Source organism: Nestor notabilis, unplaced genomic scaffold (genome assembly GCF_000696875.1).
Source record: "Nestor notabilis isolate BGI_N333 unplaced genomic scaffold, ASM69687v1 scaffold8447, whole genome shotgun sequence".
Classification (NCBI taxonomy): Eukaryota; Metazoa; Chordata; class Aves; order Psittaciformes; family Psittacidae; genus Nestor; species Nestor notabilis.
The window spans coordinates 72,293-87,898 of record NW_009936049.1 but is presented as its reverse complement, the minus strand read 5'-3'; the positions used below and the strand labels follow the sequence as shown (position 1 = coordinate 87,898).

The following is a 15,606-nucleotide window of genomic DNA, read 5'->3' as shown; positions in this document are numbered from 1 at the left end:
AGGGAAATCACCACTAAGATATGTCATAAAATATGTCCATGTTTTTTTTAAAAAAGACCTTTCAGAAAATGCCCCTGTATGATTCAGTTTTCAATTGTTCGTTATTGTGCCATGAGGCTTTAGTAGTTACCTTGAAAACTGTTCTCTTATTTTACTTCTCTTTAATGTTGCTCTTATAATATCAAATATCGCACTGTCTATATGAAAATTATCATAACAAAAAGTTCTTGGTTTTGGCTACAGAAAAATACAAGTATTTTCTTTGTTCATGTTTACTGTGTTGCCAAAACATCCATGACCTTATTTTTAAATTAATCCTATATTATTGTGCAAAGAGGTGCAATTTGTTCATTTATATGAACCTTATGTGGATTGAAAAAATCAAGATAAATCTTCATGCACAGCATACAATCAGATTACCCCTGGACTATATATTTACGTTGGGTCTGATAGCAATCAATGGTTTAGCTTCATTGCATTTCAAGATGTATTTGCACCCAGTGTCCAGTGATAGTGTCCTCACCCTGGAAATAATTTAGTTGCAAATTGACTGGAAGATGGTGAAAATTGAAAGTTAAAATTAGAAATACTCATAATAAACAGCAGAAAAAAGGTCAGATGATGCCGCACTATGATGAGATTGGAATGGTCGGTAAATGAGGTTTTGTGTTTGTCATGAGATGTATGTGACATGCCTACCCAATGCTCTTGTAATATCCAGCCTAGCAGAAGAGATTATCTGGCAAATTGATGCTGGGAAGAATTTTCTGATGGACTGGGAAATTAGAATTGCACTCTTTTCTTTGATGTGTGCAAGACTGGGCCACATTGCACAGTAGTTTGGCATAATATTGAATATAGTATTTAATACTTAATAGTAGAACTATCTATAGAAAACAGTTACATTCTGATCACAAATGCCAGACTATAAAAAATCACAGTGTAAACACCTAAGGCAATCCCAAATGACTGATCTTTGTATATAATTAATATTAAGTTAGCTCTGAGTCCTATTCTCCACAGTACTTCTTTTAAAGCCCCACTATATTTAGCTTCAGAATCGTAACCAGGCAGGAGTTATCAAAACAGCACAATAATCATATTTCTCAGACAGTTTAGAAACAAGAGAGGGTAATTAAATAGCAAATATAAACAAAAGCTGATTTGTTTCAATGTAATACACAACTTCATACTGAGCTGCTAAAGAAAGAACTTTATTGATTAATCTTTAAAGACAAGGTTATCTAAACAGAAGAGTCCATTTTTAAATGTATTTATAGAGTCTCCATCGAGGATAAAAGTGTATTTTCACCTTTGTGCTTACCAGAGTTGTGTTATTCAACTAGATTTTTTTTCTCAGAACTTAAAATAAAAGACTCCCAAAGACAATACAGATCTTTGGAATCACAGCCTATTTGTAACTCAGGATATTTTAAAGTTTAAAACATGTTCTTAAAAATTGTGTTTTCGGAACAGGAATAGTCACACCAGAGAAGGAACCAAAAGTGAACACTGTGGTAGGGGCACAACAGCTTCTTCTGGCAAAAGAAGAGGATGGTGCAGCTAAAATATCAAAGCCTCCAGAGGACAATAAATTTTGTCATGAACAGGTAAAAGAAAATGTAACAGTTTAATTGCATTCTAGAACTCTTTCGAATGACTCAAGAATGAAATGGAGATGATATGCTGTTAAAATAGCAATATCAGCAAGTTATAAAAAGCACACTGACTAATAGCCTGCATCTTGATTTGGTTTTTTTTCAGTTCTATCAATGTCCTTATTGTAACTACAATAGTAGGGACCCAAATCGTATCCAGATGCATGTCCTGTCACAGCATTCAATGCAACCTGTTATCTGCTGCCCCCTCTGCCAGGATGTCCTCAGCAACAAAATGCATCTCCAGCTTCATTTGACCCATTTGCACAGTGTGTCCCCTGACTGTGTGGAGAAACTGCTCATGACAGTAAGTGTTCCGAGTGTTCTATAGCACATACTATAGAAATGTACTTGGGCCTCTGGGCAATGTATTTTTTGTGATATAGTATTCAGGTAGCTTGAGGGGGGACTGGGTTAGGACTGTTAGGTTCTGTTGCCAGCTCACACAGTGACTGATGTCTCTTGGGGAAATGACTGAAGGTGGATTTCAAAGATGAAAAACCTGCAGTTCATCATTGACATTAACCTTGGAAAAGTCAAGCCTGTCCATGTCTCTAAGTGCACACCTGTAAACCGTGTCTAATAATATCCAGGTCTCAGAGGCATTTTGACTTCTGTTTGTAAAGAAAAAGGAATTCCCTGCAGAATGTAGTTCCCAAACATAGAAGGATTCCTATATATATCTGGGCTGTACTTGCATTATGTTACATGAAATATCAATAGTAATGCTAATTGGAGAACACTGGTACGTTATTGTACAGAATGTCTTGTTTCTTTCTGCCTCTGCATAGAAGACTATTTAGATTTTTTGTGAGACTAAAATGTGAATATGAAACAGAAAGGCAAGTCCAAGAATAGGTAGCAATCCAGTTAGGTCAGTTCTTTAGGATATGGAATATTTGATTTCAAATACCTACCCTGAATCAAAAAGGGACTTGAACTTGCTTTCCCATGATTGGGAGGAATGCTATAACCAGCAAACTCTATTTGGAGGATGAATACTATTCCAACCTCACCAGAAGAATCCTGTTCTTCACTGCAAAATTGTACTAACCATGTCAAAATAATAAATTTCTGTGAAAAATATTGACTGGGCACCATTCAAAACAACACTAAGGACACAATCAGGTCTAGAATGTATGTGTTATTACAGCACAGTTAGAAAACAGCTCTCCTAAGACACCCTGATTCTGGTTGTCATGTCTTTTTAGAAGGAAATGCATTTGGAAATCTCAGGGATTGACCTCCTTAAGGGTTTAGTTCTGTATCTATAGACAACTACTTCATTTATATGGTTGTGGTTGTAAGCTTACCACCCCATTTACAAGTAAAGCAGCAAAATAATAAGAAAGAATTGAAAGAGCCCTTGTCTGAAGGTTGGGGTTACTTGTGCAAAGATGAACAAATACATAATTGGGGATTCTTCTTTTCTTTTCCTTGGATTTCTGCTAAGTATAGCTCTGTCAAAGCATGTAATTTTGGCCCACCACAAGGAAAATGCAGTAGAAATTTAGCTTTCCCAGACCCTTTTAGGAAACTGGAAAAATATGAACCTCCCCCCTTCCCCATTGAGCAATATTAGCTTTCTTCTCAAGTTCTCCATGATTCCCTCTATGTTGATAATGGAGCAACTTCGAAATCTCTCCTCTCCAAGTGCTGGAGAGTTGTCTCACTCTTTCTGAGGGGGAAAAAAAAAAAAGAAAAAAGAGCATGAAATAGATTACAAAACAATCTGCATCATTGAAACTGTTGCAGTTGCTAACACAGATATGACCATATCTGAACTCTCTGATGACAAAATAAATACCATTTATAACAAAATTTTCTTCTCTGGGACATTTAGAGTCTACATCACTTTTTTTTAAAAGTCCCTCTCTCCCAGATAAACTCAGAATCACTAGTCCTCTGAGAGAATGCTATTAATGCCATGTTTAAATTACAAATATAGTAAGCCCAGGGCTTCTTAAAATATATCTAAAATATTTTTTCCAATAGGCGATTGATATGTATACACACATGCATATATATAATTTTTATATATCCTAGTAAGGGTTTGAAATATTTTTTAACTGTTAAAGAGGAACAAAAGATGTTTCTACTCATATATAGCAATGTAGGCAGCTTCCAATATCATACAAATTTACCACTCAAAATTCTCTCATATGGATATTCTTGTTATCTCTGTATGAAGTAACAAAATACTGTCCTTATGTTAGAGACGAGGAGCTGCAGCACAGTCTGAACTGATTTACCCAAGGTTATTTAGACAGAATCTGGCAGTGCAGGAGTTTGAACCCAGACCTGCTAAGTCTTAGTATGAAACCCTAGACAATCCATTATTTCAGGTATGAATATGATGTAAAGATCTAAGTAAAAGTGAAACATGAACTGTTGAGCAAATGTTCGTGTCGACTTACCAGAAATATCAGACACATGTAAGTACATGCTTCAAAGATTTCTGTCTATAATTTAAAAGCACAACAGAACAGGTAAAGCTGTCTGAAGAAGATACATAGGCAATTGGAGAGAAGAAAATAAAAATCTCATTTTAAATGGAAATAAGTTACTATTTCTGTATGGAAATAAACATAATTTTCTTTCAAAGATCATGAAGGTCCAGCATTTGTTTAAAAACAATACAGGTGAAGCAAAGTGGGAAAACCCTCAGTCAAGAACTGATTGGTGACCATATCTCAACATGATCTCTGTCTTTGGAGGATGTCTTAGGAGAATTCCCCTGATAAATCTGAACAACCTGACATAGCCAGCAAAACCTTCTTTGTGGTGACACTGAGACCAATGGAGTATTGAGTGTATGTAGTTCTATAGCATCACCTTATTATGGATTATTTGGAGTAGATTGCCCACCAAGGGACACGCGATGCTCTCGATTTATAGTTTGTCAGAAATCATTATCAAGGACTGAATCAAGATCTTCATTTGGTACTAGCAGTCTTTGATCCAGATATGGTGGATCTTTTGAATTATTCCATAGGGCTGTATAGTATTAAATAGCGTGACTTTTCCTGTAATAATACTGTGTTCTTGGTTTTCAAAGGTTCCTGTACCAGATGTCATGATGCCCAATAGTATGTTATTGCCAGCAGCTGCGTCAGAGAAATCTGAACGTGACACACCTGCAACCATTACAGCTGAGGGATCTGGGAAATATCCAGGTATGCAAGAAAAAAAACAGACGTATAAAAGCTACCCATGGGCAATTTAAAAATAAACTACTTGTTTCTTTCTTAGTAAAGTGAATCCTTTTTGGCTTGCATATAACTACAAGAGATAAAAAGAGAGAAATAACAAGGGGCCTGAATTTGGCTGACTGCAGCCATGCAGAACTACTAGGATATACATGTATGCCAGACTGTTTGCTTCTGGTAGAGGTAAAAATAAACAGTAGTGCCTAGCCACTTTGAAGGTAAGACCCTCCTTGTTTAACCACCAAATAAGACCCAGTCCTAAAAGACAGTGGCACTTTCACCAGCATCAATGGGGAATGTTAGGTACGTGATTCTACCTGCACTTCCAATAGTAGGTTTCTTATCCTGGACACTTATTGTATTCTGTGCTGGGAAGCTGCTTTACTACCTCTCACAGCATGCTCCTCCCTCTCTCCTCAGACCACTTTCCTCTATTTCTACTCTCTCCTTCTTTCCTACTGTTTCTTTCTTTTCTTGTTTGGTGCTCCCATTATAGCAATAAACTCCTACCTTGTGACAAAAAGAAGCCCTATGCCACTCCTGGGCCAACTATCACTTCCAGTCTGATCATTGTGTTTGGATTTTATTACTTTTTTTAACCTCCAGTTGGTCCTGTCTGGGGACAAGGACAAGTTGCCATGATTTGCTAGGCGAACACATGGCATACCAAGTGCCACTCTTGATTTCTGATTAAAAAAACTCCAAACAAATAAAAATAATACTATGTGCTATTCTCTTCTACTTGTGTAAAAAAAACCTTCACTTTCTTTAACTAGGTGAAAATCCTGTGGATGAGAAAAGTACCCCTGGGATTGATGAATCAAAAACTGGAATGGAAATTAAGACCGAGGAACAGAAGCCACCTAAGGAACCTACTGAAACACCAGATTGGAATAAGACCAGCAGTAAAGATATAAAGGCTGCTGATTCAATGACGGATCAGCTAAATGAGCAGCAGAAGAAGCAGCAGCTCTCTGTTTCTGACCGCCATGTCTATAAGTACCGTTGTAACCATTGTAGCTTGGCTTTTAAGACTATGCAGAAGCTTCAGATACATTCCCAGTATCATGCTATTCGGGCAGCTACCATGTGTAGCCTTTGCCAACGTAGCTTCCGTACATTCCAGGCTTTAAAAAAACACTTGGAAGCAGGCCACCCTGAACTCAATGAAGCTGAACTTCAGCAGCTGTGTGCATCTTTACCTGTCAATGGTGAACTCTGGGCAGAAAGTGAAAGTATGGCACAAGACGATCATGCACTAGAACAAGAAATAGAAAGAGATTATGAGATGGACCAGGAAGGTAAAGCAAGTCCTGTAGGAAGCGATAGCAGCTCTATTCCAGATGAAATGGGTTCAGAACCAAAGCGGACCTTACCTTTTAGAAAAGGGCCAAATTTTACTATGGAAAAATTTCTAGATCCATCTCGCCCATACAAGTGTACAGTGTGTAAAGAGTCTTTCACCCAAAAGAACATTCTCTTGGTCCACTATAACTCAGTGTCCCATCTACATAAACTCAAGAAGGTTTTGCAAGAAGCATCAAGTCCTGTCCCTCAAGAAACCAACAGCAGCACTGACAACAAACCCTACAAATGCAGCATTTGTAATGTTGCATATAGCCAAAGTTCTACACTGGAAATCCATATGAGGTCTGTGCTTCATCAGACAAAGGCAAGGGCTGCAAAATTAGAACCAAGTGGTAATATAAGTAGCGGAAATACTGTAGCAGGGAATGTTAATAGCCCCAGCCAAGGAATGCTAGAATCTATGAGCTTACCAGCAGTTAACAGCAAAGAAACACATATAGATGCCAAAGAATTAAATAAAAAGCAAGCTTCTGAATTAATTTCTGCTCAGCCTACGCATCACCCACCCCAGTCACCAGCACAACTTCAAATGCAACTACAGCATGAACTGCAACAGCAAGCTGCATTCTTTCAACCACAGTTTCTAAACCCAGCTTTTTTGCCTCACTTTCCTATGACACCAGAAGCACTGCTGCAATTTCAACAGCCTCAGTTCCTTTTCCCATTCTATATACCTGGAACAGAATTTAGCTTAAGCCCAGATTTGGGTTTGCCAGGTTCTGCCACATTTGGTATGCCTGGAATGGCTGGTATGACAGGATCACTGCTAGAAGATTTGAAGCAGCAGATACAAACTCAGCACCATGTTGGCCAAACCCAGCTACAGATACTGCAGCAACAAGCACAACAGTATCAATCCACCCAACCCCAACTTCAGTCTCAAAAGCAGCAGCAGCAAAGTAGCAAGCTGATGAAAGCAGAGCAAACTACCTTAGTGAGTACAGACTGCCAGCTTATAAAGGATATGCCGTCATATAAGGAGTCAGAAGAAATTTCTGAGAAACAAGAGAAGCCAAAGCAAGAGTTTACAAATGAGAATGAAGGACTAAAAGAAAACAAAGATATGAAGAAGCCAAAATCCTCAGAACCAGCCATCCCACCACCCAGAATAGCTTCTGGAGCAAGGGGGAATGCAGCCAAGGCTTTGTTGGAGAACTTTGGGTTTGAGCTAGTTATCCAATACAATGAGAACAGACAAAAAGTGCAGAAAAAAAGTAAGACTGGTGAAGGTGAAAATACAGACAAACTGGAATGTGGAACTTGCAGTAAGCTCTTTTCCAACATTCTTATTCTGAAGAGTCATCAAGAACATGTGCATGGCCAGTTTTTTCCATATGGAGCATTAGAAAAATTTGCCCGACAGTACAGGGAGGCGTATGACAAGCTTTATCCAATTTCTCCATCTTCTCCAGAAACACCACCGCCTCCACCACCGCCACCTCCACCACCTCCACCTCCTCCTCCTCCAACTCCTTCTCAGCCTTCTTCAGCTGGGGCTGGAAAAATTCAAAACACAACTCCCACTCCTTTGCAAGCTCCACCACCCACCCCACCGCCACCTCCTCCTCCACCACCACCTCCTCCTCCTCCACCACCACCACCATCAGCCCCACCACAAGTTCAGCTTCCCGTTTCACTTGACCTTCCACTTTTCCCTCCAATTATGATGCAGCCAGTGCAGCATCCTGCATTGCCTCCTCAGCTTGCCCTCCAGTTGCCACCAATGGATACTTTATCTGCAGATCTTACCCAGCTTTGTCAGCAGCAGCTGGGATTAGATCCCAATTTCCTGCGGCACTCTCAGTTCAAACGTCCACGTACAAGAATCACAGATGACCAGTTAAAAATCTTGCGGGCTTATTTTGATATCAACAATTCTCCAAGTGAGGAGCAGATCCAAGAAATGGCTGAAAAGTCTGGTCTTTCTCAGAAAGTTATCAAGCACTGGTTTCGTAATACATTGTTTAAAGAACGACAGAGAAATAAAGATTCCCCATATAACTTCAGCAACCCTCCTATAACAGTATTGGAAGATATCAGAATAGATCCTCAGCCTTCAGCTGTAGAACCTTACAAGTCTGATGCATCTTTCAGCAAGAGATCATCTAGGACTCGGTTTACTGACTACCAACTTCGTGTCCTCCAAGACTTTTTTGACACAAATGCTTATCCAAAGGATGATGAAATCGAACAACTTTCAACTGTACTGAACCTACCTACTCGCGTAATTGTTGTGTGGTTTCAAAATGCACGACAAAAAGCTCGCAAAAGTTATGAAAATCAAGCTGAAACTAAAGACAATGAGAAAAGGGAACTGACAAATGAGCGTTACATCCGAACCAGTAACATGCAGTATCAGTGCAAAAAGTGCAGTGTAGTTTTTCCCAGGATCTTTGATTTGATTACACATCAGAAAAAGCAGTGTTATAAAGATGAAGATGATGATGCTCAAGATGAAAGCCAAACTGAAGATTCTATGGATGCTTCTGATCAAACAGTGTATAAGAACTGTACAGTTTCTGGCCAAAACGACTCTGCAAAAAGCCTGACAGTCACAGCAGCAAGCTCTGGCTCTGGCTCTAGTACTCCTTTGATTCCATCACCCAAACCAGAACCTGAGAAGGCTTCTCCTAAACCAGAGTCCACAGAAAAAACAAAACAAAATGAAAACATCTCTAAGCAAACCGATACAACTTCTCAAAGCACCAAACCAGTACAGTCTACTCCAGTAACATCTTCTGACCCTCAGCCGTCATCTTCTCAACCACAGCAACAAAAACAATCACAGATAGTAGGGAGACCTCCTTCTGCATCACAAACCACACCTGTTCCTTCCAGTCCTTTACCAATTTCTATGACTTCTCTACAGAACAGTCTACCTCCTCAGTTATTACAGTACCAATGCGATCAGTGTACAGTTGCCTTTCCAACTCTAGAACTTTGGCAAGAGCACCAGCACATGCATTTCCTAGCAGCCCAAAACCAATTTCTTCACACACAGTTTTTAGAAAGACCAATGGATATGCCCTATATGATATTTGACCCCAATAATCCTTTGATGACTGGACAGTTACTTAATAGTTCTCTTGCTCAGATGCCACCACAAACTGGTTCATCACATACAGCACACCCTGCTACAGTATCTGGTTCCCTGAAACGAAAACTAGATGATAAAGAAGATAACAACTGTAGTGAGAAAGAGGGAGGAAACAGTGGAGAAGATCAACATCGTGATAAGCGTTTAAGAACTACAATTACTCCAGAGCAGTTGGAAATACTTTATGAAAAGTACCTACTAGATTCCAACCCCACCAGAAAGATGTTAGATCACATTGCACGTGAAGTGGGATTAAAAAAGAGGGTTGTACAAGTCTGGTTTCAGAATACAAGAGCCCGAGAAAGAAAAGGACAATTCCGTGCAGTTGGTCCAGCCCAGTCCCATAAAAGGTGTCCTTTCTGTCGAGCTCTGTTTAAAGCAAAATCAGCTTTAGAAAGTCACATTCGCTCTCGACATTGGAATGAAGGGAAACAGGCTGGTTACAGTTTGCCTCCAAGTCCTTTGATATCAAATGAAGATGGAGGAGAAAGTCCACAAAAGTACATATTTTTTGATTATCCATCACTGTCATTAGCAAAAACTGAATTATCAAGTGAAAATGAATTAGCCTCCACTGTATCAACCCCTGTTAGCAAAACTGCAGAAATGTCACCGAAGAACCTCTTAAGTCCTTCTTCTTTTAAAGCAGAGTCTAGTGAGGATATAGAGAATTTGAACGCCCCTCCTGCTGACTCTGGATATGATCAAAACAAGACTGACTTTGATGAAACTTCATCAATTAATACGGCAATTAGTGATGCCACAACAGGGGATGAGGGGAACAATGAAATGGAAAGCACGACTGGCAGTTCAGGGGATGCAAAACCTGCATCACCTCCCAAAGAACCAAAACCACTTGTGAATGACACACTATCAAAAGCTGCAACTACACCTACAAATGAGAATACCGATGACAAATTTCTCTTTTCCCTAACAAGCCCCTCCATACATTTCAGTGAAAAAGATGGTGATCATGACCAAAGTTACTACATTACTGATGACCCTGATGACAATGCCGATCGCAGTGAAACTTCAAGCATAGCTGATCCAAGTTCACCTAACCCATTTGGAGCTAGCAATCCCTTTAAATCCAAAAACAGTGATCGGCCAGGCCACAAACGTTTCCGAACACAAATGAGTAACCTTCAGCTCAAAGTTCTCAAGGCTTGCTTTAGTGACTACCGGACTCCAACAATGCAGGAATGTGAAATGCTAGGGAATGAGATTGGCCTGCCCAAACGTGTGGTCCAGGTCTGGTTTCAGAATGCCCGGGCTAAAGAAAAGAAATTCAAAATTAACATAGGGAAGCCATTCATGATAAATCAGACCGGACCTGATGGGACAAAGCCAGAATGTTCTCTATGTGGCGTGAAGTATTCTGCACGTTTGTCCATAAGAGATCATATCTTTTCCAAACAACATATTACAAAAGTGAGAGAAACTGTGGGAAATCAGCTAGATCGGGAGAAAGATTATTTAGCTCCTACAACAGTTAGACAGCTGATGGCACAGCAAGAATTGGATCGCATAAAGAAGGCTACTGATGTGCTAGGACTAACAGTACAGCAGCCAGGCATGATGGACAGCAGTTCTCTTCATGGTATCAGTTTGCCAGCAGCTTATCCGGGACTCCCTGGCCTTCCTCCTGTTCTTCTGCCTGGAATGAATGGTCCATCCTCCTTATCTGGATTTCCACAAAGTTCAAACAGTAAGTCTATCTGGGGATGATTTTCTCCTTTTATTAATTTGGTCATCTTGCATAGTCACCATCCCCTTCTAAACCACAGCATTCATATTACACTTGTGAGAATGGTCTGAGTAGCTAAAAAGTATGGCTATGAGATGTACTCAGTGCAATTCTCAATTGTTGCTGTAGCCTGGATAATATCTCTGATTTTGGGGGGAAAAAAAAAAAAAAAGATTGAAATCTAATTGACAGAAATGGTGTTAGTCCGTATTAGGCTTCTGTAATAAAAGCAGTATAAAAATAGCATTGTTAGGCTTTTCTGTCTGTTTTGAAAGACACTCATTTAGGCAAAACTTGGGTAAGAATTTTATATGTAAATTTTTTAATGCAAATAATTAATGTCTGATGAAACACAAAATAGTAATTCACACATTATTAATTGATCACGTATTTGGTCCACTCCTTAGACCAGTTCAACCTGTTGTTTATTTCAGAATAAATGTTTAAAATAAAATTCTGCCCAAGACCCTCTATTATTTTTCTCAATAATTGCTTGCTAAGGTAAGAAGAATTTTGTTGAAGGTGATTTGTAATGGCAGCTTCGTTGTGATACAATTTCCAGGAGCTTCTGAATATCTCCTACCCCTAGTTTGTAAAGTCATTGCAGACATGTACCACTTCATTCGGGCTTGCACTTGTAACAGTGCATAACTCTGGTTTACTGTTTTGATTCTGTTTTTTGCTCACATCAGAAAGCACTTCCTCTTGCAATAAGTTTCACTGACATTAGACAGTCAAGTTTTCTGCCAAATAATTTGTTTAGTCTTCGGAGAATTAACCAATTCTTTTTTTTTTTTTTTTATTAGGCTCCAATTTTGTAATCTGAGTTCATTGTGAGCGCAGCCTCACAGATTGAAGCTCTCCCATCTTCTAACTTTGCACACTCATATCTTAATTAGGGACAGTTAGGGAGCTGGTTAAGATCCCTCACCTAATCTTATCCAGTGATTTTCACTTGCTGTTCTAAAGCTTATGGAAACCTTGATTTAGAATGCAACTCACTTGGGCAAGTAAGCTGGAAGCTTAATCACCAGTGTTGTTAGACACGCTAGGACTGTAGCAATGTCTTCTCTACTACACAGCTCTGCTTTGATTGATGATGATCATGTTATTATTTCCCTAAGTGGTGGTCAAAGCACCTTGGTTTTCTCTTCACTGGATCAGAACGGCTTTCCTTCCACAATGGAGTCTCTGGCTGAGTGCCCTCTGGCTTTTGTCAAACAGTTGTCAGCACAGAGATTGCATATCAAGGAAATATAAAGTTGCTGTATTTCCTTCTTAATGGCACACAGTGTGCAGGTGCAAAAAATGGCTGGTTGTTGTTCACTAAAATTATAGATGTGGTTTCTCCATATTCATAGTCTTCATATTCTTCAGGTAAAACGTGCTCCAGAAAACTCAGGCTTTGATTCATTTATGAAATTTGCTTGAGAAGATGTTATTACATGATTTTACTCTCAAAAACAGAAAGTCCCCATGCAAAGTGAGTCTTGGGAATGGTTGTGGACCCATGATAGCCTCTCAGCTGTGCTGAAAGTCTGTTTAGGCTAATGTTAGTTGGCCCAGTCCAAAACAGTGCCAATGACCATTCCTACTCTTTAACTTTACAAGTGGTTTAGTATCAGTTTTTGGGAAATATTCCCTGGTATTCTTTAACATGCTAGTATCTTTGCAGCCTCAGAATCTCTAAATTATTCTGTTAATAATGCAAAAGGTATTACAAGCCAACTGGTCCATAATAATTAAATTTTCAGATTTTCTAATTTCCACCAAATATCTCTGCTTTAAGATAAATTTAAATCATTAGTACCATAGCATACAGTGTGCACTGCCAATTGAGATGGATTTTACCCCCTTTCATCTTGCATCTTCTTAAGGTTAATTAGCCCATTGTGGGCAAAGCCCACTGTGTAAACTAGCTAGTAGAATCTTGTTGTTAACTTTTTCTTCTGCCATATGCTAAATAGCCCCTACATCCCCCTTTTGTTGCCTAGCAAATACTTGCATGCATAAATCTCCATTCCCTAATGATACATAATGGAGCAGTCATAGTGAGTGGAAAAAAATAGATTATTTTAATCATTCATCATAGAAAAACAGTAATATACTCAGATGTTCTCCAGTACATGCTCAGCACTAGTATTTTCTGCACCTAATTAACCCATTTCTATTTTCTTCTCTACCCAGCTTTGGCTGATAGTTCACATTCATATTTGATGCTAAGAATCATATAACTAGTACCTTTTTGAAAATAGGCTTCCAAGCAAACTTTTCTTCAGCTATAGTTCTAGCAGCATGCGTATACTCAGCCAGCAGGACAATTTTTTGCATCATTCTTAGCATGAAAGATGTTCTGAAGCTAATTCCCTGATGGCTCACTATTCTATACTTTAAGTCTACTTTTTGTGAATTTCACTGCAAGCATGTAATTTCTTCTCTTTCGAACCCAATCCTGAAAATGCACTTCAGAAGTCTCACTGGTTTCCCTTATATTCAAATATTTACCTGTTTTCACTGATCCTTACAGGGTTGGTAACTGTATTTCCTGTAGCAAAGCCCATCCATTCTGCCTTATGTGTTTGTTTAAATTACATTGCCAACGTTAGTAAGATCCTCATTTTTAAAGAATATGTTTGCTGCTTGATAAGACAGGGAACTACTGAAACTATAATAGTAAATGTCACATTTAAAATTCTCTTTTGTGTTTCTCTTTACTCATGTTAGACAGAGAATTAGACTAATTAGTTTCACTGGTTAATACAAGTTTATGAGGGATTTCACTTTCTTGTTCTTTCATCCAGTATTGTCTACTGATTTCCAAAAAAGTACAAAAGCCAGCTAAATTTTGCAAAATACTGGGGTTTTTTTAAATGCAATATTTGCTTTTACAACAGGTTTGAAATGGAACATTTGAAAATAATGCTAAATCAGAAAAGATGGAAATATTCAAACTACCGTTCATTTTATCCTATTTATGTAGTGCTCATGCTGGACTTATTTGCAAAGATAATTAGATTTGACAAAATAAGATAACTTCATTTCTGAATGAAAGGCTCCATTAATATTAAATTCAATTATTTTGTTCCAAACCAAGTGGTTTTTAATGTCAGAATTACTGTGTTGTTTTAGGATGATGTGTCAAAGCATCGTCTTACCTGTGGAATATGTTTCTGTAGACAATGTAACTATACCATCTTGTGGGCATCAAATGCTGAGCAAGGACTCAAAATTACTGCTATGTTTGGTCAGCATAATTCCTAATATGGCATTATTTGGTGGAATTCTAATTCATACAGAATTTTAGGTCTGGCTTGTCTTTGTTCTTCAAGCTCTTTATTTTCCAGGTGACTGTAGATAGAAGAGTTCACCTGCTGTTTTCAGCTGTTCTTAAAATTCACATTCTCTTTTCTTCTTAGCTTTGTGTTTTTGCCTATGATCCCTTGCAGAAAACTAGAATTTCATCTTGCTTGTGGCTATTAATACTGGTTCTATGAACCTTTTAAAGTCGTAATCATTACCATAGGTTCTTTACACATCACTTAAGCCTGGGCTGCCTTGAAGATTCACAGCAGCTTTTTCCAAGAATGCACACATGACTGGGTAATATGTACTTGTGGTTTTTGAAATCTTATCAAGAGAGAAATATGATTCAGCAGCAATAACTTTCTGTATTATTTAGGGCACTAAAATCTGTTCTCTGTTTGCTTTTGACCCATTGGTGGCAGTTTAGTTTTCATATTTTCAGCCCTCTGATTCCTCCAAGTGAAAGAGAAGTCTCTCCTTTTTGATAGTCACTTAAATGAATTAGCAGGATTAGAATGTTTCTTTATGATTAGTGAATTTTCTATTCTATATCTCTTATGTCTAGAAATGGAGCATTAGTTTCATCAAATTTCCTTCATTTAGTTTTGTAAACCCCCCATTCCACATGTAACTTCCAATAAAACAGGTAGCTTTCACTATTTTATTGTAACCTGTCTGGATATTTAACTGAATTCTGTGCATTTCAACTAAATTCCAAAGAATATCTAGAAAATGGAATAGATCTTGGCTGCTGTGGGCATCATCAGTGTGAGTAGACTGAAGACAACATGATGCGTAAGAGTTGAAGAGGTTAAGAATAGAAAGAAATCGGAAAAATTCTAAGTAGCTGACAAGCCCAAGTAACCATGACAAAGCTGGGGCAGCAGTTCACACTAACTGCGTCATTCATGCATTTTCCATCTACGGTATTTATCATATAGTATATTTTAGAAGACTACACATACAATTGCCTGTTACTTCCTGTTGAAAGCATATGGGCAAGAAATAGCATCTTTGATGTTATTCTGCAGTAACTGTGGCAATTACCCACTTTTTAATTATAACTGTTGTGACTTGTTTCACCGTACTATCTAATCCAGGCTCACAATGCATTTTAACTCCTTAATGTTCCCCTACCATTAAACAGAAGTAATGACATGGTGACAAACATTAAATGGTCTTTTTGTTAAATCTGATAATTATTCCCTTTGAATCCTAATTGCT

At 38.4% G+C, this 15,606-nt stretch overlaps 1 protein-coding gene across 1 annotated transcript in view; it reads left to right on the top strand.

The window, feature by feature from the left end:
• Positions 1-15,606, top strand: part of ZFHX4 (zinc finger homeobox 4) — a 28,527-nt gene that overhangs the window by 10,019 nt on the left and 2,902 nt on the right. Inside the window, exons 4-7 of the mRNA XM_010018145.1 lie at positions 1,477-1,610; positions 1,765-1,965; positions 4,717-4,834; positions 5,644-11,040. Of these exons, the coding sequence (XP_010016447.1) occupies positions 1,477-1,610; positions 1,765-1,965; positions 4,717-4,834; positions 5,644-11,040 (5,850 nt within the window). The remainder of the gene's footprint in view (positions 1-1,476; positions 1,611-1,764; positions 1,966-4,716; positions 4,835-5,643; positions 11,041-15,606) is intronic.